Source organism: Xenopus tropicalis, chromosome 6 (assembly GCF_000004195.4).
Source record: "Xenopus tropicalis strain Nigerian chromosome 6, UCB_Xtro_10.0, whole genome shotgun sequence".
Lineage (NCBI taxonomy): Eukaryota > Metazoa > Chordata > Amphibia > Anura > Pipidae > Xenopus > Xenopus tropicalis.
Window position 1 is genome coordinate 51,525,523 of NC_030682.2, and position 25,540 is coordinate 51,551,062.

General features: G+C 39.7%; 1 protein-coding gene across 1 annotated transcript in view; it reads left to right on the forward strand.

Annotated features, from left to right (window-relative positions):
• The first annotated feature begins 2,925 nt into the window (after window positions 1–2,925).
• The window catches only part of sh3bp5 (SH3-domain binding protein 5), a 40,378-nt gene continuing 17,763 nt past the window's right edge, over window positions 2,926–25,540 (forward strand). Inside the window, 2 exon segments of the mRNA NM_203882.2 lie at window positions 2,926–3,187; window positions 12,298–12,360. Coding sequence (NP_989213.2) covers window positions 3,104–3,187; window positions 12,298–12,360 — 147 coding nt within the window. The 5' untranslated portion in view covers window positions 2,926–3,103.

The window sequence follows — 25,540 nt, forward strand, 5'->3', positions numbered from 1 at the left end:
TGAGCAAGTTAGCATGTGCCAACGGGAGCAAGGTGCAGTGTTTTCCTGTACTTTCTACCTATCTACCTACCTTTACCTAAGTGCTAAACTTCATGGGAGATTTTGATCAGATTTTGTGGTCACTTTTTATTTGAGCCACAAAATCATGTCACACAACAGCACAAGCTTTTGTAGGGTCCTACAAATTCTGGTCCCCACAGCTGTAATTCAGGTTGGATTAGATAGTCGGATAGTGCCTTTTGTAATGTTTCTGACAGCTCATGGACTGGAACATACACCTGAGTTATATTAATTCACACTGCATGTTCTACCTATGAACATTTTTGCTCTACTTGCTGAATGTGGAGAACATTTTTGATAAATTAAACATTACAGAGATTGTTGTAAATCACTCCATAAATATGATGACATGTATAAATATGATGACAGGACAGACATTTGGCCTCCCTGTACATTTCAGATTAACTGTAATGACTCTACTCAGCATTCAGTTAATAATAAAGGGAATATTATCCAAAATAAAATTTCATCTAATTAAAGTAATTTTAATTCTAAGCAATTTACTGATATTCGCAGTGGTTTAACAGACTGACTAAAATAAAATTAATGCATCTCTTATAGAAATCAGATTTATAACCAGAAAACCCAAAGACTAATTAATGTTATGGTTTAAAGCCGATAGAATGGGGTGCACTAAAAGCTTGCGAGTTTCTGTAGAAGTCAGTGGGCGTTGTCCTAGGCAAATTTAAACCATATTTTCAAACTCAAAGTTCAGTTTAGAAAGACTGACTTGATAAACAAGCCCATTAATGTCCACTAATGTTCCCTTTTTTGACAAAGCTTTTCCAAATTAATGCAACCCAAAGACAAACAGTGTTGCAATGTGGTCTCCTGAGGTGAAAATCTTGCCTCGCGTGGCAGCACCCCACAGGTTGCCAACAGGATTGTCCCAGACCCAATCCCTGTCGCCTCTTTCCCGGCCAGCGGTGTCCCTCCCCTGACTGGTTAAAAGTAAGTTTTATGCTCAGGGGAGGACGTTGGGTGGGTTGCGGGGCCCCTGCAGGGGGTTAGGGGGCATGGCAGGGGCTCCTTGGGGGTTCAGCACCCCCCAGTCTGACCCTGGTTGCCAAAACACCCATTTCTAGTACCAAATTGCAATGTGGCCCCCTCTTGAGGGAAGCAGCACTGGATAGGCTGGCTCAGAGCTGGCAGGGGTACAGTTACAAGTTTACATAAGGGAAATACAGGTAGATCAATGGATTTGCTGGGAATGGATCAGAAGCAATACTGGTGTACAGCAGGGGCCAAAAATAATTAATCGACCACTACTTGTGCCAAGATCTCTAAAAACTGCTGTCATAAGGTGATTTTGTTGAGTGGAATGGTATTAACACTGCCATCTTGTGGAGAGAAGATGATGCACAGATATGATAAACAATATAGAGGGAATTAAAGTGATGTTCTTTAAATTTCTAAAAATGTGTATGTAAATTATTCACAGGTCTAAACAACACATGATAATGGAACATGGAATTCTGTTCACCCTGAGAAAGAACCAAAAAGCCTACATATTGGTGTGTAAAAGTTTCAAAATAAATAATAACAAATAGGTATTCTAACAGGATTTGTTTCATCAGGTAAGCTTCTATAAAGAAACTACCAATAATACCCTTCCTCATCTTGGCCCATTTGCAGGTGCATTACCTACACTGCTGATAATTTAAACCCCTCCCCCCCTTTTCCCTCAATATATTGGCTGTGTGCATAAAAATGATCTTTTATGTGCACTTTTAAAAACTGGGTAGATTTGTGGGTGGCTCAGATTAAGTAAAAAATTGTGTTTTCACACAAAACTTGTTGTGTGCATTAGACTCATATTATGTGCATTAACAGCTTAGATGGAACACTGCCCACACCATAACTAGATGTGAATTCTCCTCCATTCATTTCCTACAATGCCTCTGCTTCCTTCTTCACATATTCTTTTTAGGTTTGCACTCCCTTTTGGATTACCAGCCAGAATTCAAAAGAAAAAAGGCTAAAAGGTAATTTTGTTGTGTGTCTGCTAATCCCCACATGTCTTTCCTTATAACATACAACTGATAGATGGTTATTGAACATTATTCTGTAAAGATCAGATCATGGGAACCTTACTCATCGGTTTTGGTTGTAAAATGGGAATAAAAGCTGGTGACTGATACCAAATATAGTATAACAACAGTTGGAGGGCTGCAGGTTGGATCTACCTGGCATAGAGCATCATTTAGCACTTTGATTTTGCCTTTGTTAGGATTGGCTATTGGCTTTCCTGGAATAAGGAAACAAATGCTGGATGTTAAGAATTAATATATCTCTTAAAAGGAGCAATAGCTGTGCTAAAGCAGAAATAGGCAAACCACTCTTTGATGCTGTTGTACTACAACTCCCAGTCCCATAAAGCAGTCAGGCTTGGCATTGTAGTTAAGTCTCCTATAATATACTGAAACAAAACCAGGAAAATTTAAGGATATATAACTGTAGGATATCAGATCATATAAAGATCAGATCATGGGAACCTTACTCATCGGTTTTGGTTGTAAAATGGGAAAACCTATGCCTCTATTTTCTCTATGGTACGGTAAAGGTATTATTATGAAGAGACTCTGCGTAACCTACTGTCTCTTTAATAGTTCAACTACATATCCCAGCGTCCTCCGTGTACTGTGTATCAAAATGGATTGCAGTAGAACAGCTGGGCGGCTTCAGCCTCCTTTCTCACACTAATCCAGCCCCGTTCTCATTACGATAATCTCACACACATCCCTATCGCTAAAGATGACTTCTCCCTCCTTTCGGTGACAGCATTTGTGGGCGGGATTTCGCTATCTCCCTCCCCCTCCCGCGGCTTCCCATTTGCACTAGGGAAATAGCTTTCAGTCCGCTGCCCTTGGGTCTGGCTCCGTACAGCCTATGCAGTGCGGGAGAGTAGTTCGGCGGGCCGGCTATGGAGGCTATTGAGGGAGCGCCATGCAGGGGGGCCCGCTGACCAGCAGCCCAGTGTAGGTCAGGCAGTTCCCAGGCACACAGCTGCTGCCGCTGCAGATACACATTCACATGAAGCAAAATGGAAACAATGCTAATAAAGAACATGGGGCAGGAGAATGGTCAGCTGAAGGAGGAAGAGGAGGAAGTGGACCCCAGGATTCAGGTAATGTGCTGAGGCTTATTGGCTGGCTAATAGCCATGACTAGCAACGTTATGCTTATGGCCAGTCTGGCAGGGTGGGAGGTGTGTCTGGCTCGGTCTGTCCTGCCACTGCAGATGTTGGCATTATAACATGCATCTTATCTATGTGCCAATGTCTTTTCTTTGTTGGCACTGGATAATGGCTGTTTTAGCATATGGTAAGGGAAAATACTCTGAGAGCTCAGTGCCAAAAGGCTTTGTGGTCATGTTTGTACTGCAGCAGTGCTGTTCAAGTGGTAACCCTTCAGTTCTTGAACTACAGTTCCCAGCATCCCCATTCACATGAGCTCAGGTTGGACCTCCATGCAGCAATGTCTCCTTGTTTGAGGGATACGTTAAGGACAGAATTTATATATGTCCAACTTGCATTCCCCCTCCAGCTGCTGTTAAACTATATTTAAGAGAATCCTCAAACAACCAAAAGCTGGTGACTGATACGAAATATAGTATAACAACAGCTGGAGGGCTGCAGGCTGGATCTACCTGGCATAGAGCATCATTTAGCACTTTGCTTTTGCCTTTGTTAGGACTGGGTATTGGCTTTCCTGGAATAAGGGAACAAATGCTGGATGTTAAGAACTTTATATATCTCTTAAAAGGAGCAATATCTGTGTTAAAACAGGAATAGGCAAACCACTGTTAGGCTGATGCTGTTGTACTACAACTCCCAGTCCCATAAAGCAGTCAGGCTTGGCATTGTAGTTAAGTCTCCTATAATATACTGAAACAAAACCAGGACAATTTAAGGATATATAACATTAGGATATTTACAATCTCATTAGTTGTTGTGGGCTTTTTGATACATTATAATGCTGTTAATTAAGAATGTGTCCTACTAGTATTCTGTTGTAAAACCAATCCCAGGGTCTCATCATAGCCAAAAATGCTCAGGATATATTGTTGGAGACCTTTGTTTTCGGATGTTTCTGTAGCCTCATGCGGCATGGGCCCTTCTCTTAGCAACACACTGCAGCTTTCAGGTGTAGCCACAATGGAAGTGCCCAGTGGTACTGTACCGCAGTATCTAACCTCACGTGGTTTTCTTTGTGTCGGGTCTCCTAAAATGTTAAACTAGATCTATTCATATTCAGTCATAAGTAATGTGTTTTCTTATAATTCCTTTTTGTTTTTCCATGTTTTATTTGGTGCCGCTTAGTTTGGCTGACACAAAGTTAAAGGCTAAGACAAAGGACTGCAGAGTATAATCTCTCATTAGTGATAGATGGGGGTGTTCTGCTGCCTCCTATATAAAATGCTTCTGTCGGTATATAAAGTAGACATGACATGATGCTGCATATAAAGTAACGATATAGATGATATAATGATGTAACGCACATAGGATTCCAACCTTTATGGCATCTTATACACAGTACACGTGTTTGGACATATTAAAATGTCCACTTGTAAACTGTGTGAAACTGTTCATGCTTTCTACTGTACATTACAAGTACATTAAAAGCCACCAACTAATTATATGACCAGACAGGATCATGAGGTCATTAAACCCCTTTATAATATTGAATATGACTTTTTATACATTGTGGATAACTCTGTACAAAATAACAAGAATGTTTATACATTTAAACCTCAAATTTAGGATTAGGTAATAGATCTGGTCAAGCTGGACCTGAAAAGGAGGGGGGGGGGGTTACTGTTATGATTTTTATGGTTTACTCTTTATTTCAGAATTACACTGTTTACATAGCAAATAATTTACTCTACCAGTTAAAATTTTATTCTTGAACCAACAAATAGCTTGGAATTCATTGGTACGGTCATAATTGTATATTTGGCTGTCAGATGATGGTGGGAGCTGTAAAATATACAAGGTAGACACATGACTTTTATCCAGTTCATTTGGAATATTAGTCTTCTTGCCTGGGTACATAAGAAACTGAATATATGTATACACAGCTTTAATTAGTCTCTTTTGTGTCTGGTATATGTTTTATTAATATAGCATGAATGCTCCTAGCCTGTGTATTTAAATGTAATTAATGTTAGTTACAAATTTATCACTGCCATTAAGTTGTAAATGTAGTGTAATTGCAGTTATGTGCAACAGATGCATATAAATAGAACTATGTGCCTGGTGAATGTATGTGTGTATACCCTCTTATGGTTATTCTCTATTCTGTCAATAATTGGAATGTTTAGGGAAACTGCCAGAGTTGCATAGATTTGTTAGTTTTTTTGTATTGGAAGTACTGGTATTTATATGTAAACAGAGTACAATTGGTATTAAAAGGTCATCTGTACTGTCCTTTGGGCAACAGCTCCTTCCATAACATTTTTTTTTAATTTGTGCTTCATTTGCTCAAGTAAGAAATATCAGCCAATGAGCATGTAGCATTTACTGGTGACCTGTTTAAAAGCTAACATCTGAATGGCTAATTTGGGTTGTTCGACCTCCCCCACCCCCTATTAATCCTTATTTTCCATGTCAGAGTTTGAGAAAAGGGGACACAATATATGGAATCCAAGTACCAGGGGGATAATGTTATGTAATCAGTTTACCTGTTCCTGCTTTTTCTCTTTATGGGGCCCCTGTGGTGTTGAGGGTCAAAGGCAAGTTCCTTTTCTGACAGACATAAAATTGGACATGCTTATTTATGTACAGTGAAATATGACATACTTCTGCACTGTTTGGCTTACCTGAAAGTATAGAAGAGAAATGCTAATTTGTTTAAAACAAGTACACAGTTTTGATAACCACTGTCTGTGCTATGTACAGTGTTGCATGAAATGCTTCTAGCAAAGTGATCTCTAACTAGTTTTGTTGCATCTGCAACTCCCAGAATGGCTGGTTAAGAGGTATTTACCAAAAGGTCTTATTTTTAATCCATACACCACCAATCTTTTTACCATTTTTCTGAAATTTAGTGTTAAAATTAGTGTTAAAATTAATTTAATCTGCCCCATCCCCATCATGCTTCCCAGTAGCTGATAAGTAAGCAAGACAATGAGCCAGAAAAACTAAAATACAGTTAAAGCTATATATTGTTCATTGTATGTTATAGACTCTAACTGGTATAACTGCTAGTAGGTGGAAGTATTGTGTAATGGTTTTCTCAGGGCATATTGTCTCCTGAGACTGCAGTTTAGCATGGCACATGCAGTGAAGAGCCTTCCCAGGGAAACCAGATGGACATAGTGCACTGAGGAAGTTGCCCTAATGTTCCTTCCTTCCTATACAGAGGGAGAACTTAAACATTCCAGGTGTTGCAGAACTGTAATATCCACTTCCACCTCTACCAGGAGAAGAAGTTAGGAGGTGTAGATTTGGCCTCATAAATGTTGTCTGTTAGCCTGTTGGCAATCTCAGCCATGTGCATATTCGGTAGGTAGCATATCATCTGGCAAATGTTGCTCTTGTCTGAATTGATTTTTAAACCTTCCAAATATCGACTAGACAAGTCATCATCCTGTTTCTGATCCAAACTTTAGCTCGTAACAAGTACCAGACTTGAACAAATGATGTAAGGCTAAGGAGGGACATGAGTTTCCAACCTTTATGGCATCTTATACACAATACACATGTTTGGACATATTAGAATGTCCACTTGTAAACTGTGTGTAACATGTGAAACTGTTCTTCCTTCTGTATAGTACAAGTATATTAGAAGCCACCAACTAATTATATGACCAGACAGGATCCCAAGATCACAGAGGTCATGAAACCCATTTCTAATATTGAAAATGACTTATTATACATTGTGGATAACTCTGTACAAAATAACAAACTTTAGCTTGTAACAAGTACCAGACTTGTGAAAACCTTGCTAAATCTAAAAGACCAAACAGACTTTCTCTAAAAACTCACCCTGACTGGCTTTCAGGCTGGTCCCTAAAGTTCGGAACCCATCAGGGGTGTTCAATGCTGCCCCCCCTCACTCGTCCAGTGCTTAACTTTTTGGTGTTGGAGTTGGCCGAGGGGGGGCGCATCACTAGTGCAGTGAGTGTAAGGTTCTCATCTTGCCTGATGGCAGGAGCCGCCCTGTGAACCATTGCTTTAGCAGCTCACACCCAATCTATTCTAACCATCTCAGCATTTTGCCTCTGTTGTCTTTGACATCAACACCCATAATAAAATGTAGGCTGCCTGTGCAACTTGTTCAGGGTTTGGTACTTGTTTTGTTTATTGTCTACAGAGCAGTGAACTCTTGTTTACTTTTTGTTTATCCTATAAATCTGTTTGCTACTAGAGGCCTGTTTGTTACCTATTGCTGTAAACGGCATCTTCCACTCTTCAGGGACTCTTAACAAAAAAAGGGAAGTTGTGCTCACCACTAAATTTTAAACCATTAGGCGGGGGTGCAATGAGGATGTGACCACGAAATTCATATAGACACTCACTCATTATTTATATATAGGACATTAAGACATTCTGTGCATTTAACTACCATAACATGCCCTTCCCCTTTAAGCAAAACAGGGATTGTTTGTCCATATATTGTAAAATACTTCAAGCTGGCCTATGTCAAACTACAAAACAAAATACGTCAAAGTCATCCACATTCTGGCCAGTCCTACTCTTACTTTTAACTGATTCATTAAAAATTCTACTGCTTCAATATACATTTAACAAAGGGACTCTTCAGGGACTCTGTTTTGTATCTTTGACAAATGCATTTAAAGTGCCCGCTCCATAGAATTGGATGGCATTCTATTTCAATGTGTCACATAATATAAATCAAATAGGGAAAGCAATGCAAGGAACCCAGAATCCCTTGCATTAGTACAATTGTTCTAGCCACTATGCTGGAATACAATAAACACATTATATAAACTGTTTACTTTGTTCTTGTTCATAATGCTATAGAGTTTTACTGCTAGTAATGTTGTTCATATTTGGGATGGTTTATAAAAACATCAGTCTAGCATTACCTACTGTTAAGCTACTTTTTTTCAAGAGTCAACTTTATTTATATTAATGACTCTTGGTAAGTGTGTTAGCTCATTGGATGATATTACCAGCGGGCATTTCTGCTGCAATTTCCCTGTGTCAGCTTATCCAATTATGTTTCTAACAGGTTGACACACTAAGATACACCCAGTATGAACCAGCTACTTCTTTATTATATTCATACTACTCGGCAACCTCACCCTCCTGAACAGTGTTTTTGCTTTATTGTTGTTGATTCGGTCTTTAGCTCCTTACACAATGATACACAGTGTGTAGTGACCTTTATGTTAAAAGCTGCTATGTGACGTCACATAATGGTAGCCTTAGCTCTGTTGTATTATAAACAAACTTCAATCTGTGCGGAGTCTGTTAAATATGATGCTTGGGAGACTGGGCCCCCAATTCTTTATATAAGAATAGAACTCCCACTACTGTCTTCAGAATGTAACCTGAAGCAGGACAATATCTTAGATAGACATTGTAAATATCAAAATTAGCCAAGGGTAATAGCAAAGGGGTCTGCTATGGAGGTGACAAACTTCTCTGTCCAACCTTTAAAGCAAATCCTGCATGTGTGCAAGTATTCCTGCGATACATATATTCTGTTTTTTTTTATCATAAATTGGTCAACAGTGTATACTGTAATTCATGTTTTTTTTTTGGAAATAAGGAACAGTGACCTAACTGTAAAAGGCTGCAAAATGTAGTGTCAGGCTATTCAGCTTTGTGCTGTGCCTTGCAGTGATGATGTATCTGCCAAGACATCTACTGAGAGGCCCTCGTACTTGTTGTTCATGGAAAAGAATGTTGGTTTGTTGTTGTAGGATTGCATGTTTCTGGATGAAGGGTCGCCCTGGAGATATGAGTTGAGTATGCCCTTAATGAGAACCACATTTTCTGTTTCCATTTAACATTCCAGAGCGTTTTCAGTCCCCCTGTTCTGTTAATGATAAGTGCCAGGAAAAGCCTGTCTAAGACTAAACTCTGCCATTAGTGAAATATAGCAGCTCAAGAGCTATGCTGCTTAAAAAAACAGAGGCATGTATTTAGTATTGTTCAAACAGAAAATGTTAAAAGATTTATACACAAGACCACATCAAAACAAATGACGTGTATGGCCCTTGAATGAAAAATTACATTTTGAAGTAGGCTTGATTTAGTCTTTGGCCACCATTTCTAAGCTTTCTATATACTTGTGGAGGAAAAGTAGTGGGTTGCACAGAATATCCAGTGATGGCCTTGATCTCATTCAGGTCGGGAGATTTGTGGTGAATTGCGGGTAAACAAACATGGCAACTTGTGACTGAAATCACACACTGCACTTGCAGTTGTAAATTTATTTGGTTATATTTAAACAAAAATAACATGAGTTATATGAACCTTAGTGGTGCTTTCTAAATGTGATTCCCCCCTGCCATGCCCCAGCTCACCGCTCACTAACCTGTGTTTTTCTAGGGCATGACTTGAAAGAGACTTGCTTTGTGTGACAGCATACACAGGGGCAGGCCATTGTTCTGATAGGCTTAAACTTTAATATGAGCATGTACCTTAAGGTGGGCATACACTGACAAATTTAAGCTGCCGATCCAGCCTCCCCAGACCAGACCTACCTGACCGATATCTAACCGTAAAATGGGAAGATGTTGATAGGCAGGTTTGATTTTCCTGTTTGATCGAGGACTGCACCGGCTTGTTGATATGGCCTTCACACTGATGGCCGGTATCTCAATTATTGTAATCCGACTGGTTGGCATTGGGTCAACCGATCTATCTGCCAATATCACCCACAATAAATGTGCATATTAGGGCACCAAATGAGCAGATCTTATAATGTTTGGCTAGGGTTGCCACCTGTCCGGTTTTGACCTGGACAACTCGTTTTTTTTGAAGGGCTGTCGGGTTCAAAACCTCCTGCCTGGTTTTCCAAATAAGGAAAACTGGGCAGAACTCACTGAGATTGATGGGGTGATCGGCCAATCACAGATAAGTGTGTCACAGCCCCGTCCAGTGATGTCACGGCCTGCCTATTCCTCTCCCCTTACATCGCTGCCCCACCTCTTCCCTGCCCCTGTGATGTCACTGCCCGCCCCTTGCCCAGCGACAAACACCGGGAGAGGTGGCAAACCTATATGTGGCCTATGTGTGTTCTTCTGTAGCTATTGCTGGAACAGTGTATTAATCCAATTACCTTACTTCACAAACCAAAGGAAATATCCTATTTACAATGGATATCTAGTTGTCGTATTTCTGCCCTTTACTTGCCATCACTTATATAATTTATATAAAAAAGGATATCTTAAAGCAGAGCATCTGGCCACCTTACTTAAGGCTAATGCCAGACAAGGCGTAGGGCGGATATTTTCAACAAGCGGAAAAGCGCTTGCAAAAAACCCGAGAGAAAGTCTCCCGTTTTTATGCTTATTTCGGCTACATGAGCCTGCACCCGAGCGTATCTCATTCATTTGGGTGCAGGCACATATAGGGAAGCGTAGGGCGGTATTTTCAGCAAGCCCTTTTCCGCTTGCCGAAAATATCCGCCCTCGTCTGGCATTCGCCTACTATATTTTAAAGCAATAAGCAGTACTTACCTTGGTGGCTGCTAAACAAATATATACATACATACATAAATATACAAATTAAATTCCCTATACATTGGAACAGTGGAACCTTTAGTATGTTGATATTTATGGTCCAAACTACATGTTTTAACTGTAGGAAGCTAAATATTGTTTGTAGTCAGAGGTTTCAGACATTATGCTAAACTGATAAAACTATATAGGCTCATAATTTACAGACCATTCATCCTTTCATAGGAGAATAGAATAAGAAGCATGCACAGTGAATGAAGTGACCTTGGGTGTTGATTGGAAGGCTACAGCTGAATTAGGCCTGCTGCATCTAGTTATAATGGGCTCATCTGGTCAATTATTATTCAAGGGAAATTCTTAGCAATCTAGAACAGTCTGTAATCTTAATCATTTTTAGACAGGACAGATGAGGTAAATTCATGTTTGAGTTTTAAAAGCTTCTTTGGGGATTTGTCATCTAAAAGTGCGAAGTTTGCTACAGCTTGTCTCCTATAGCAGATAGATGATACTGGTCACCATAGGTTTTATTACAGAAACAGGCCAGTAATTAAGAACAGGAAGTCACAGTCTCTTTTAAAAAAATATTTCATATGGCTCCCATTAACTGACCTTATTTCTGACCCCATTTGTTTTACAAGAGTATCATGTACCCGTACCTCCTGATTGTTTTTGTTATTTATACTGATGCAGTGTACCATATCTTATTGCTTGCAATTTAGCCAGACACATTTTATATAATGTATAATCAGAGCAAATGTCCTGTGAAAGGGGACCACTGCTGTTTTATTTTAGAGAGAGGGTTAATTTGTGTATGTATGGTTCTGGATGTGTTTAAATGAGGCTTCAGGTGGCCATACATAGGCTGAACTTTGGCTTCCCAGTCAGTTGGCCAGATGACCCTAACAATCAGATATTATAGAATTTAGCCATCCATACAGAAAACCAAATTATACTATTGCAGTTTGCAATAAGAAGGGGCATTTGTTGATTAATTTTCAGGTTGGAAAGACCGACCATGATACAGTATGATTACAGGATGGTTTTTTCTTTATACAGATCCTGATGTGCATACATGTATGGGCAAAAACAACCAAACTGCCTGACAAAAATCTAGGCCTGTATTGGCATCTTTATGTATCTCAGTATGAAATCCCATCCCTGTTCAGTTGTATGATGATTCAGGACATTTGGATGCATAATTATTTCCAGATGGCAGGTCAAATTAATATTAAACAGTTTCAGTTGAGGTCTATATAGTTGAGGTGAATGAAGCACAAGTGGGCATGGAATATCTAGGGCAATGGAAATTTGCATTTGTCATATAGGGTGGGTTACTCCTGGTTTTTGTTTTCTGGAACAAGATACCCTCATTATTGTATAGAATATTTATTATATAGAATATTATATCATTATAATATATTATATAGAATATTTTTACAGCTTGTATTTTTCCTTTCCATTACCACCACACAGTATGTTCCCCTGTTATTGAAGCTGATTAACTTTCACTGCTTGCCTGTCTGCTGCTTTTTTTATTTAATGTACAATGTGACATTTCAGCTTTCTTTCCCCTGACAGGGAGAACTAGAGAAGCTTAATCAGTCCACTGATGATATAAACCGAAGAGAGATCGAACTGGAGGTATGGTAACAAATATATTAAGTGTGTCATTATATCACTAGCTGCTACCTATTATGCCTTTCTCTCTGCATGTCATAGTCCAATATTATAAGATAGCAAAACAGCGAAACTGAGATGAAACTGGGGATTTCTTAAAATAATTTTTTGCCTTGAATGCCCCCATTTCTTCCTCTTTCATTGTTATTTTATTAAGTCTCCTGAGACCACTTGCTCATTATTACACTGTGTGGGAGCTGGTAGGTTGAACTCTTCCTGCCAAGTGCACAAAAGCAAGGCCTGCAACCTGTCCATTTGCTGAATTTATCTACCTTTGTTAGAAACCTTTCCTGTAAGCAGACTCTATGTTTATATTCACCTATTTTTAGTGTATTAGCTATTAACAAATTATTTAGGGCAAATACCATGATAGCTTTTATCTGTATTATACTGTGCTGCTAAATGCACTGCCAAAAATAGTAGCTTGTCTGAGAGCCATGAGGGTAAGTGCTCTGGCACACTGGGAGATTAGTCGCCCGCGACACATCTCTCCGAGTTGCCATCCCACCGGTGAAAATGTAAGTCGCCGGTGGGATGGCAAGCGGCGGCACGATTTCGGCAAATCAGCGAAAATGGCTCGCGAGGCAACTTCAGTGATTTGCCGAAATCGCCTGTGCAGCGAACAGGGAGATTTGTCGTGGGTGACTAATCTCCCCGTGTGCCAGAGCCCTTACAGTTTGAAGAAAATTATAAGCACATTAAACCTTTTTATGCTTCTGGTGCTTCTATGAATATTTACCTGTGTATATTGACACATGCAATTCCCAAACTGATCTGTATACACATCTTCTGATCCATGCGCTTCACAGTTAGTCAGATGTGTTCAGACTGGTTTTTAGGTCAGTATGATTTATGTGTTACTCTATGCAAATATCCCAGACTAGGGATCGACGTTCCCAAAAGGAAGCAGTCTGCAAAGCGAAACAACAGTTTTGCGGGCAACACGTAACAGCAGTGTTTGACTCGTCTGGAGGACAGTGGCTACATAACAGGTCCCTTTCAGTCAGGGCCTTTTTAATAAATGTGCAAAAAGGGCTATTGCCCAGAGCCTACCAGGCCTGAGGGGGCCACCATCAAACCTGCTATAACTTTTGATGGGAGCATCCCCTAGAAACAGTAGACCCCTCATAGCGCAGTAGTTATTTAAGAGCATAATTTTTTTTCCACAGGCAAAAAGACACACTTTTAACTGCCTTTTATGCATCTTTAATTTGTTTTAGGGGGTTTAAAGCAAACCAAGGGATAAGACAACCAAGTTTATACAGTACATGTCTTCCCCAGCATAACTGACCACTATTGGGGAAAAAAGTAGGGGGCAGAAAGGTCAGTGTTTGGATTACATTGTTGTTCAGGTTGGTGAAAGTCAGGGATATTGCACACAGGAAGGGATCTTTTTCTTAGTGTCCCAAATGTGAGGGCCCAGAACTCCCTTTGTTGTCCCCTCTAAGAACTGTTTGATAGCAGAACCATGTAGGTCTCACGTTTTTGAACTTCTAAAAGACGAGGAAGACAAAACACCCAAATCTTCCTTATGCCTTTGCCCTTATGAAACTTAATTTTCTGTTCAATTTAGCTTGGTCGGTGTATTAAGATAATTTGTGCCTTGCTTAAAGGTCCCTGACAAAGAACATTTTACTTGGCTCATTGTGAGAGTGCCTCTCTCTTAAATTGCTTTGTTATCTTGCCTCTTGAAAGCTATGTCAGCTGGTGCATGTAATTAACGATCATACACAACAGCTGGCACTTCTAGAATATTTGCATAATTGTAATTTACCTATGCTGTTTCCTGTGACTTTGTAAGTTTTTGCTAGGGCAAGAAGATAGACTTTGTGTAAATTGGCATTTGTCTTCAGTCTGATTTTCCCTGACATCATGTTAAAAAACATGTATGGGATCCGTTATCCAGAAACCACTTATCCAGAAACTTTTGAATTATGGAAAGGTCATCTCCCATAGACTACATTATGAGCAACTAATTCTAATTTTTAAAAATGATTTCCTTTTTCTCTGTAATAATAAAACAGTAACTTGTACTTGATCCCAACTAAGATATAATTAATCCTTATTGGAGGCAAAACATTTTTTATTTGTTTTATTTAATGTTTAAATGATGTTTTAGTAGACTTAAGGTAAGGAGACCCAAATTACAGAAAGATCCCTTATCCGAAAACCCCCAGGTCCCAAGCATTCTGTATAACAGGTCCCATACCTGTATTAAAATACAGTTTATACATACAACATAACTCTCCTTCTTTGCATATGTTAATTAAATCTAAGTAATGAATCTCTTGAACCCCCTCATCCTAACACACACTGTTAATTTAACCCAGGGTCTGCTGTCTGAAGGGATTTAATGTCGGATGGTTTTCTTACTTCACACAAGCGGAAATCCTAACTGGCTGGCTACCTGTGTGCTCTGAATTAAATTGACCTTACTTCAGAAAGTTGCTTGAGTTAGAGGTGCAAAAACCAGTTATGGTTAATGGGTTTTACCTGTTTATCTATAACAGTGCTGTCGAACTGGCCTTTGTGTAAGCTTTAAATGGTATCGGTATTGAAATTAAATGGCCCCCCTGCATGGTTCACACCTCAGATTCAGGCTGTAAACCCCCTGTATTATTTCAAAATGTACTGTTCACACCTTTTAATCCCAACATTGTTCACGCTTTAGGCTCAAACTGTATGCACTCACATTATTCACCTCTTCACACCTCAGACAAACTGTAGGAGCAGTAGAAACCCAAAAATACACACTGCACACTATAAAAAGAAGGTATACTGAGGTGGTACAGCAGTTAGTATTTCCTACAATAACTATTTATTGTGCAGACTGTTGAAGCAGGCAGCATAGGGCAGGCAGAGTATAGCACACGGCCGGAATAGGGTAGGCAGAGTATAGCACACGGGCAGCATAGGGCAGGCAGAGTATGGCACACACAGGCAGGGTAGGGCAGGCAGAGTATGGCACACACAGGCAGGGTAGGGAAAACAGTATGGCACACACAGACAGGGTAGGGAAAGCAGAGTATGGCAGGTTTTTGCTGTACTACCACCATTAATATGGGTATGGTCATGTGATAACACTGGTGTGGTTTTAAGTGGGTGTGGTTTAAAAAGGGGAGTGGTCAAAATGGCTTCCATTATTGGCCCTCCACCATGTAGGCCAGAAAAATTCTGTCCCTCGGTACCACAGAAGTTGGACAGCACTGATCTATATCAGTGTGATTCTTTTTTTCACAAGCTCTTCTACCTGGAAATCTATAATTTAGTCAACCTTTTCCTCCATCTGTTCTGTTTTTCTCTGTGTCCCTTTAGGCAAGACAGACAGGGCCGGAACTAGGGGTAAGCAGAGTAGGCACCTGCCTATTGAGCAACAGAGTAGGGGGTGCTAGGCACACTCTTCCTCAGCTCTCTGCCTACCCCTGGCTCCGGACAGCAATGTGATGCACTCCCCACTTGTAAAAATCGTGCATTGCATCTGCCCCACCACTCGTCAGCTCCCCTTATTTCTGCTCCTCACCTCGCTGCAGGGGGGGGGGCTGGTTGGGGCGATCCAGGATGGGGGATGTGTCTTGGGTGTGCATCGCATTTGGCCCAGCCCTGAAGAGAGATAATGGGATTGCTCCAGAACTGGGTTCGGTCAACTATTCCTTTGACAGCACACTGCTTTCAGATAAGGTAGACCTACATACACAGAGACTTTAGGGTTAGCATTCGGCCCAAGGACTGAAGAAGCAGATACAAGGGGAAAAGATTCTGCTGATGCCCAAACTATCTGTTGTGAAGTTAAATCAGAGAATGATGTTAGTTTAGAACACAATATTAGAGGAACAAGAATTTTTAGAACTGCTCCCATGCCAATGCCTAGGTGCCTAACATACCCAACTACATCTGAATATGTAAGACCAGCTTTAGAGTTGACTTGTATAGCTTTTTAACTGCTTAGGTACCTCCAGGTACCCATATACAATAAACACACAGATAAAATAAATTTAAATGCCTGAGTGAGAATTTATTTTTATATAACAGTAGTTAAAACAAACATGTAGATGCCAAACAAGTACTGTACATTGGCCCATGATAATATACAAGGAACAGTTTAATATCTATTGCAACATGTGCTTTTTACCAAAGAGCACTCTTTTCACTGACTTATTATGGCATGTTTCAGATGATGGAAGACATTTCTCTACATATTTTTCTCTACAAGTCTGTAAATGAAACTGTCGTAATAATTGTAAGGTTGTGATAATCTCTTGATAACAGGGCAGCTTATCTGATCTATTTCAGGATGAGCATTGTGTCATTAGCTTTCTGAAAGTTGTTTGCACTGCACATTCCAAGAGTTGCAGAGAATGAAAGTAGTTAGCAAGAAGGCACCAAGGGGTATGCACATGATGGCATTGTATTGCAGAGGCTGGTAAACATGAAAAAAAACCATGTTCTATTGAACTACATCTAAGGATCTTAGAGTTAGAGCAATTAAACCAGCATCAGGTTAGGGCAAAGACACATGGAGCTACTAGTAGCAGCTACTTGTCGTGGCAATCCGAACAGGGAGTTTTGTCGCGGGCGACTAATCTCCCCGTGTGCCAGAGCCCTTAAAGTCCTAGACTTATCTAGTTGATTTTCCAGATAACCCACATCTGTGGGTTGCATATTTTTCTCTCACATGGCAGCACCAGCCTTTCCAGCATTTACTAGAGCCCCATATTCTCTGGAAAAATGCTTGCTATAGATACAATGAATACCTACATGGCTCTCGGTGCAGCTCAACCATGAATAACGTAACTGCATGGCTACCTTGGGGAATGAAGAGCAAGCACTGTTAGCAGAATAGAATAATGTATGCATACATGCTCCAGCAATCAGTGCTATTTCTGGACCAAACACAGCCTTTCATAGTCTGAATGACATTAGCAGTGACCTTCCTTAGTGTGAAATGGTCAGATTGTCATTATTATTAATCCAACAGTCAATCGTAATATTTTTAACTGCTAAAATGGGTCTTGGGTTTTTCTATTATTAATACTGTGGTGTTCTGTTTGTGAGTCCTTAATTCTCTTCTCTTTAATGAGTGTGCCCTGTGACTGAATATCATCTGTGTTCAGCACATAGTAGCTATCTGTAATCTGTAACTCACCCCACTTCAGCCTCTTTCTAATATTGATTCCTTATCTATGAAAAGCTTTTATTGCAGTAGTAACAAAGTGCCATTTCTCTTTTCACTACAGGCTAAATATTCCTTATTGCACACAACATTACTGCAGATTGTTCAATAAATGTCTGTTTAATGGATATCTGTATTCATGTAATTAATTTCACATAGCCTTGTATGGGTGTAATACCTGTTGCTAATTGCAACCGGGCTCTACCATGTGTAATTTATATTAACCCCGCCCTAACCATGCCAATAAGTCTTTATGTCAAAGATATATAATCCTGTAGTCCTCTAGACCAAGCTATCCCCTTCATTTGTTAAAGGGATGCTGAGTTTTGCAGTAGAACAAGAGGCCTAAGGCCTGCGTGTTTCTTGTGGCTTTTTATATGACGCTCAGTCCATGATCTCCCACACACACGTGCATATGCTGTAGTTCCCCCTTTCCAATCTGTGTTGTTGATTGTTATGTTTAGGCACACCTACGTGCAAGCTGTATTCCGGAAACTTACACATATAAGTGTTATCCAGAACTTTGCATTAAAATCACAGAACAATATATTAGCTTTGTTTTTAAAAAGAATAACTCTTCTCTAAAGGGTTGCAAGGTTTTTTAATCTTGTGATTATAAGGGGATGTTAGTATTTAATATAAGCCTTTTTGCTTTGTCAAGAAGATGAAGTGAAACAATTGTAGATGAAATGAAACAAGTTTAAAGCTGATGCCACATGTAGTGTATTCTCAGCAAGTGGAATCCGCCACTAAGCTTAAACAATCTTCTACTTGTGCCTACACCCCTTAGCATGGAATCCGCCTGGGTGTAGGCGCACACACAGCTGATATCTGCCAAGAAATTCAAAGTCTAATGTTTGTTGTCGGATATCGGCTACATGTGCCTGCACCTAGGTGGATTCAATGCTTTCTGCTGCACAAGTAGAATATTTTTTAAGAATAGCGGTGGATTCTCAGCAAGTGTTTTTCCACTTGCCAAGAATATGCTTTATGTGGCATCAGCCTAAATGATCCTCTGCATATTTCTCAGCTTTGCCTTTGGGCAGGAGGTAAGTCCAGGGCCCCATTATGGGCTGTATCTTTTCCATAGTTACATAGTTACATAGGGTTGAAAAAAGACCAGTGTCCATCAAGTTCAACCCATCCAAGTAAACCCAGCACACCTAACCCACACCTACCATCTATACACTCACATACATAAACTATAAATACAACCACTAGTACTAACTGTAGATATTAGTATCACAATAGCCTTGAATATTCTGATTGTTCAAGAACTCATCCAGGCCCCTCTTAAAGGCATTAACAGAATCTGCCATTACCACATCTCTAGGAACCTCACTGCCCTCACCGTGAAAACCACCTACGCTGCTTCAAATGGAAGCTCCGTTCCTCTAATCTAAAGGGGCGACCTCTGGTGCGTTGATTGTTTTTATGGGAAAAAAGAACATCCCCCATCTGCCTATAATCCCCTCTAATGTACTTGTACAGAGTAATCATGTCCCCTCGCAAGCGCCTCTTTTCCAGAGAGAACAACCTCAACCTCGACAGTCTAACCTCATAGTTTAAATCTTCCATCCCCTTAACCAGTTTAGTTGCACGTCTCTGCACTCTCTCCAGCTCATTAATATCCTTCTTAAAGGAACAGTAACGCCAAAAAATGAGTGTATGAAAGTAATAAGAATATAATGTACTGTTGCCCTGCACTGGTACAACTGGGGTGTTTTCCCCAGAAACTTAAATAAACAAAGTTGCTCTGTAGCAATGGGGGCAGCCATTCAAAGGAGAAAAGGCACAGGCACATAGCAGATAACAGATAAAACACTATTGTATTCTAGAGAGGTTAACTGTTATCTGCTATGTAACCTGTGCCTTTTCTCCATTTTTCCAGCTTGAATGGCTGCCCCCATGGCCACATACCAGCTTATTTATATAAACTATATTAGCGTTACTGTAGCAAAAACACAACTTTTACCAGTGCAGGGCAACAGTACATTATATTTTAATTGATTTAAAGAACTTTCATTTTTGGTGTTACTGTTCCTTTAAGGACTGGAGCCCAAAACTGCACTGCATACTCAAGGTGAGACCTTACCAGGGACCTATAAAGGGGCAAAATTATGTTCTCATCCCTTGAGTCAATGCCCTTTTTTATACAAGACGGCACTTTTTCCACTCTTTGATTTGCACGTGCAAGGGCACAATGTGCCATGCATTAGACAAAATGAAACAAACAAAAAAAAAACGAAGTGCAGCCTATTTTGGAACTTTACACACTGCAGGGGCATGGAAAATGGCCGCTAATGTTTGCAAAGTATGGATAAGATTGAGCATATGGCTCTGTCTAAACTTGTGTATAATCATTCTGTTTTGGTTTCTCTACCTCTGTGATGAAGTCCACTGATATTTAAGGTGCTGCTATTTCTGTCTCTCCCAGGTTTTATTTAACATTTTATAGATAACAGCATATGTATGTGTATATGTATAATCTTTATATATCACTGCTTGCATATGCAGAGTTGTTTTTAGATATCAGATATTAGATATCACCAGGATTGCTGGAACTGTAGATAACTATGCAACATTTTGTAGAGTAATAGAAATATCTGTAATGTTTTATTTTTTTCTTAAATGGCAGACCTGCAGGGTTCTGGCAATTCAGAAAAATAAAATAGACACTGAGGTAAGGCAGTGCCAGTGGATCCAGCTTTAGGGCTGCCTGGTCACATTATGGATTTCAGAATAAATGTGCAAGCTTACCTGGGATTGAGAGCAGTGTATAGTACGCCAGACCAGGGGTTGAATAAAAGCAATCCCCATGCCCCACAGCCTTCCTGTCAGAACAAGGATATGTCAAGCAATGGTTTTGTTCTTTTGACGGATGAACTTGTGCTAATGACTGAAGCACTTTTGCCGCTTACAGTAATTGAGCCCTGGGAGCTGGTTTGCTTCTTCATGCATTTGACAGTCCTTGACAACATAACTATATCTGCTATTCTGTAGTTTATTTGCAAGGCAGGAGTCTTATACTGCAGGTGACTTGTCATCCTGTGTTGCTCTTACCTGCGGGCTTACAGGTTAAGGTAAATGATACATGGGGTAATTTCCTGTTATGTCATTTTAGTGGGTTGGATTAAAAATTGTATTTTATAGTCTGCAATGGCAATTGGCAAAATGTGCTTGTCAAGCTACTGTCATCTGGATTGCGGCTGTCCGCCATGAGATTCCTCTCTGACAATCCTAGCAAACCTCTGAAACTTCATTAGTGGCCAATCTAAAGAGCATAGCATAGGTAGCAGCCATTGCTATTAGAATCTAGTCTATACAGTACAGATATGCAGAAATCATTTTACTATAACCTACATAGCCATACAGTCCATTGCATTTTGTTCATTAAAATGTCTTGGGTTTTTAACACAGACCAAGTGCTATAAAGAATTTTACTGATCTCTTGACCAGAAATGAATGCTCAAGTGTAATGATGTTTACAGTCATTCTGTAAAAATATTATCTCCCTTACCTGTACATCTTCTGCTCGCTCACTCCAAGTGACAAACTCGGAGAGGTCACAGATTTAGAAAGTTTCTGAATGGAGTTAGCATTATGAACTCACTGGTCACATGATCATTTGAAAAATATCTAACTACAATCTTTTAAACTCTGTTTTTAGGGTGCTTGTGTGGATAAATAATTTTTTCACCCAATATTCAAGTGTGTGGTGCTGAATGCCAGCAAAGGTACAAACAAAAAACATCTATTAGTCTGAATAAGAGAACTAAACTATCATAAATGTGGACACTCCCCATTATACCTACCTATTTGGCAGTCAGAAATACCCTCCTGACCTACAGTTTGGTCAAGCCCATAGTGGGCTGTGGATGTAAATTAGGTAAATTTACTGTGACAAATAAGTGTATTTAAAACAATTCTGTAACGTATGGCAGGACAAGCTATTGCACAGTCTGAGTTACCATTATTCACACTTCATTATGTGTAAATGACACATTCTGCTGCAACATGGCTTCATTAACGTCATCTAGTAACTGTCGGTTTATGCAGAAGGCAAGAAACAGATTGCAGAATTCCATGGACTTGGATCATATTGAATACGTGTTGCTACTGTTAGAAAATGTGTACCATTATCACCACCGTTTCCATTTTTGAGACAATTTGTGGTATTCATCCCTGGAGGAAAAAACATTGAGAACATGCTAATCTTCTTATTAACTAAAAAGTGCGTTACTTCAAAGAAGAAGGTGTGCATTTACAAGAAATAAAACTGTATACAGGTATGGGATCCCTTATTCGGAAAGCTCCAAATTACGGAAAGCCCGTCTCCCATAGACTCCATTTTAATCAAATAATTCAGAGTTTTAAAACTGATTTCTGTTTTCTCTGTAGTAATAAAACAGTACCTTGTTAATTGATCCCAAGTAAGATATAATTAATCCTTATTGGATGCAAGACAATCCTATTGGGTTTAATTAATGTTTTATTAATTTTTTAGTAGACTTAAGGTATGGAGATCCAAATTACGGAAAGACCACTTATCTGGAATACCCTTGGTTCCGAGCATTCTGGATAACGGGTCCTATACCTGTACCACCATGACGAGGTTAAAACACTATAATAATCCAGTGATTATGACATATTGCAGTTTCAAGATGGCTAAATTTTCAAGTTGGTCAATTAAAAACCATGATTATCTTTAGTACATTCTTTATGACTGGGGTTCATGTTATATAGACAGTTAGGGATTTTTTGTTTTACCATTTGTGGGTGCAGTTCTAGTCACCAATTGTTGATTAACACAGACGTGCTCAATGTGCTTGTTACTAAGGCACAAGACACAACAAGTTCGGCTACAGCCGCACAGGGCTGATTCTTGGCCTGCAGAGAAGCGCAGTCCCTACACTCCAAACAGCTTTTCCATGTGCCTGCACCCAGAGCCATTGTGCTGATGGGATATAGGGGCTGATTCTCAGCCTGTGTTTATTTGCCAAGAATCAGCCCTGTGTAACGAATGCAACTTAAGTGCCATTTACAAACAGGTGCATGTTTTAAAGGAGAACTAAGGCCTAGCTAAAGAAGTAGGGCAGAAATTTTGTACATTATGCTTTTGGATTCTGCTCCACCCCAAGGCAACCACAGCCCTTTAGGCTGATGGCCCACGATTAAGTCACCCACAATTAGGGCTGAACCCCCGAACCCACCCTGACGGATTCGGCCAAATCCAGAACCGAATCCTGGATTAGGTGCATCCCTACCCACAATAGATCTCTGCTACCGCTGGCAACTAACTGCTCCAAAATGCCTTTCCACCTGCAATAATAGGAGTCACCAGTGAAAAGGCATACGCATGGCTTTGGCTTTCTGAAGTCACGCAAAGTTTCCTCCTGCAGGCAACTTCCTGCGCGACTTTGGAAAGCAATGCATAGGGCTTTCCACCAGCGGTTAGTCGCCCTAGGTAGCAGAGATCTATCGCAGGCAACTAACTCGCTTCCTGGGCCATCCGCCTTGGCATTGAAGATCTGTATTTCTGAATATACCCCAGTAGGCCCCCATCTTCTTTTGTGCTGATTCACTGCACATGCTCTGTGCGTCTGTTGGTTACTAAGCTTAGGAACAAACGCACAACATACTGTGCAAATACAAATAATTAGTACATGGCAGCTCAGAAGCCAGAGCAATTAGCATCAGAATTTAATAGACTTTCCTGTAGCATCATCTTATATAATAGGCAATACTCATTTTCTGCTTGATTAGTTACTACGACTTCTAAGCTTAGCTTCTAACAGCAGCCCAGAGCACTGAGCATGTGAGTCAATGACACTTTCCAAGATGGGGAGCCCTTGTGCCAAGTTTGAAGTCCTGGATCATTGCTGCTATTGAGATGCTTAAACTTTAGGCTGGTGTAGTGATTACAGAATATAAAATAGTGCATTTTTAGTGATTTTCATTTTTAGGGTTTAATTCTCCTTTAAGTTGCTTAATAATTTTTTCATATGAGCGTGTGCCAGATACTGTGGCAAATTTTTACAGTTGTGATTACTGTAGAGATCTTGGGGAAAAAAAACTTTGTACCTTTAGTGAATGAGGAATTATTTCAAATAATTTGAGGATTGTTATCTGCTCCATCAGTGCAACAAATTTCTCATTAAGCCCTTAGTGCATAATAGGAAGATTCTGGTGACAAGCCGTTGTATTTGATTTATCGGCGCTGGAAAGACATACCACACTGTGCACACAAATTAGGACCAGGTGATAATTTTGAGAACCAATTTGCTAAAAAATAATGGTTTGCTAACAGTTACTCATTGGAGATTTTCATTTGAGTTATTTAGAAATTGTATTTTCTCTTTTGCTGATGTTCTTTTAGTACTGTGTGGGATTTTTGATATTGCTATGCTCTTTAGTACTATTAAAATGCTCCAGCAGAATTGCTATTGGCACTCATTAAATTCTTGCAGCGAAAAGGGACCCCTGGTTATTGCACCTTTTTTGTTTCCCAGCTTCTTGGCTCCTTCCCAACATTAGCTGATTTCAGCTTTGGTGAATTGCAGCTCCGTTGTAAAAAACAGAAATGTTGGAATTTTTTGTAAATGCTGATATTTCTGTGACCTGCCTGGTAGCTCTTAATTATCAAGAAGTAAACTGCTTGCTAAATATTCCCAGGGTATTTCTGCACTCCTTTGTGCAACCAAATATGACATAAGCTTAATTAGCACAACAGATGTCCCAAAGCAAATCAATGTTCCATACCCGCCTTACATATGTGTTTAGTCCTGAATCCCTTATCTAAACATAAATTGCCTAACTATTGCCCTTTTAGCAGCTGGGAGCTTTGTGGCACACTGACATCATGACACACTAAGTCCATGATAAGACATGTCTATTTAAATTTAAAATGCAAACAAATACTTAGAATTCATATCGATACAGTAATGGGTTATGCTTTATTAAGTTTTTGGCAAGTTTCCCTTTAGATTTTTTTATGTACTAAAAAAAAAAAGATATGTAGAACTGACTCCTTGCCACCTTGACTTTGACAAGAAAGTTGGCCACCAATACGAATTAATTGGCTTTGCTTCTTTTCAAAGCAAGGTCAAACTTTCATGACAGAACACCAATGGCTGTTAGTGTAAATTAATCTGATTCTGTGTTCTTGCATTTTGCTAAATACTATAGAAGGTTCAGGGTAATACTGACCTAAACTGCCCCAAACAATCACCACTTCAGCATTATTAAACAAACATTTTTCTTAAGTTCGTCAGAGCTGTAAAGTGAAATAGGGGGCAACACGCTATGGCACAGTGGCAAGCTTACATTCTAATTGGTATGATGCTTCCTAAAACAATTCAGTGATCATTTGTTTGGGTTAACTCTGTAAGACCACAATTTAGCACCTTACTCACAGATTGCCCAGAGGTTGTGCTGCTCTGTAGGTTACTTTTGGCCATAGGTAAGGTTTACAGATACAGATATCGAAAGGCACCTAAAAATACAGATATCAAAAGGTAACACCAAAAAATTAAAGTCTATTAAAATAATTAAAATATAATGATGTGTTCCCCTGCACTGTTGCAACTGGGGTATTTGGTTCAAAAACTCCAATATAGATGCTGTATAGCTATGGGGACAGTAATTCAAATTGAAATAGGGCTAAATGCACTGGTTGCATAGCAGATAACAAATAAGCTCTTTACAACACCCATGCATTCTACAGAGCTTATCTGTTATCTGCTATGTAACCTGTGCCTTTTCTCCTTTTCTCCAGCTTGAATGGCTGTCCCATGGCTACACAGCAGTTTACTTGTATAAACTATAGTAGCCTTTGTGAAGCAAACAAATAGCTTTTACCAGCGCAGGGCAACAGTACATTATATTTTGATTACTTTAAATCACTTTCATTTTTGGGGATACCGTTACTTTAATATCCTTTTCACATGATCATGTTTTTGATTTTATACATGA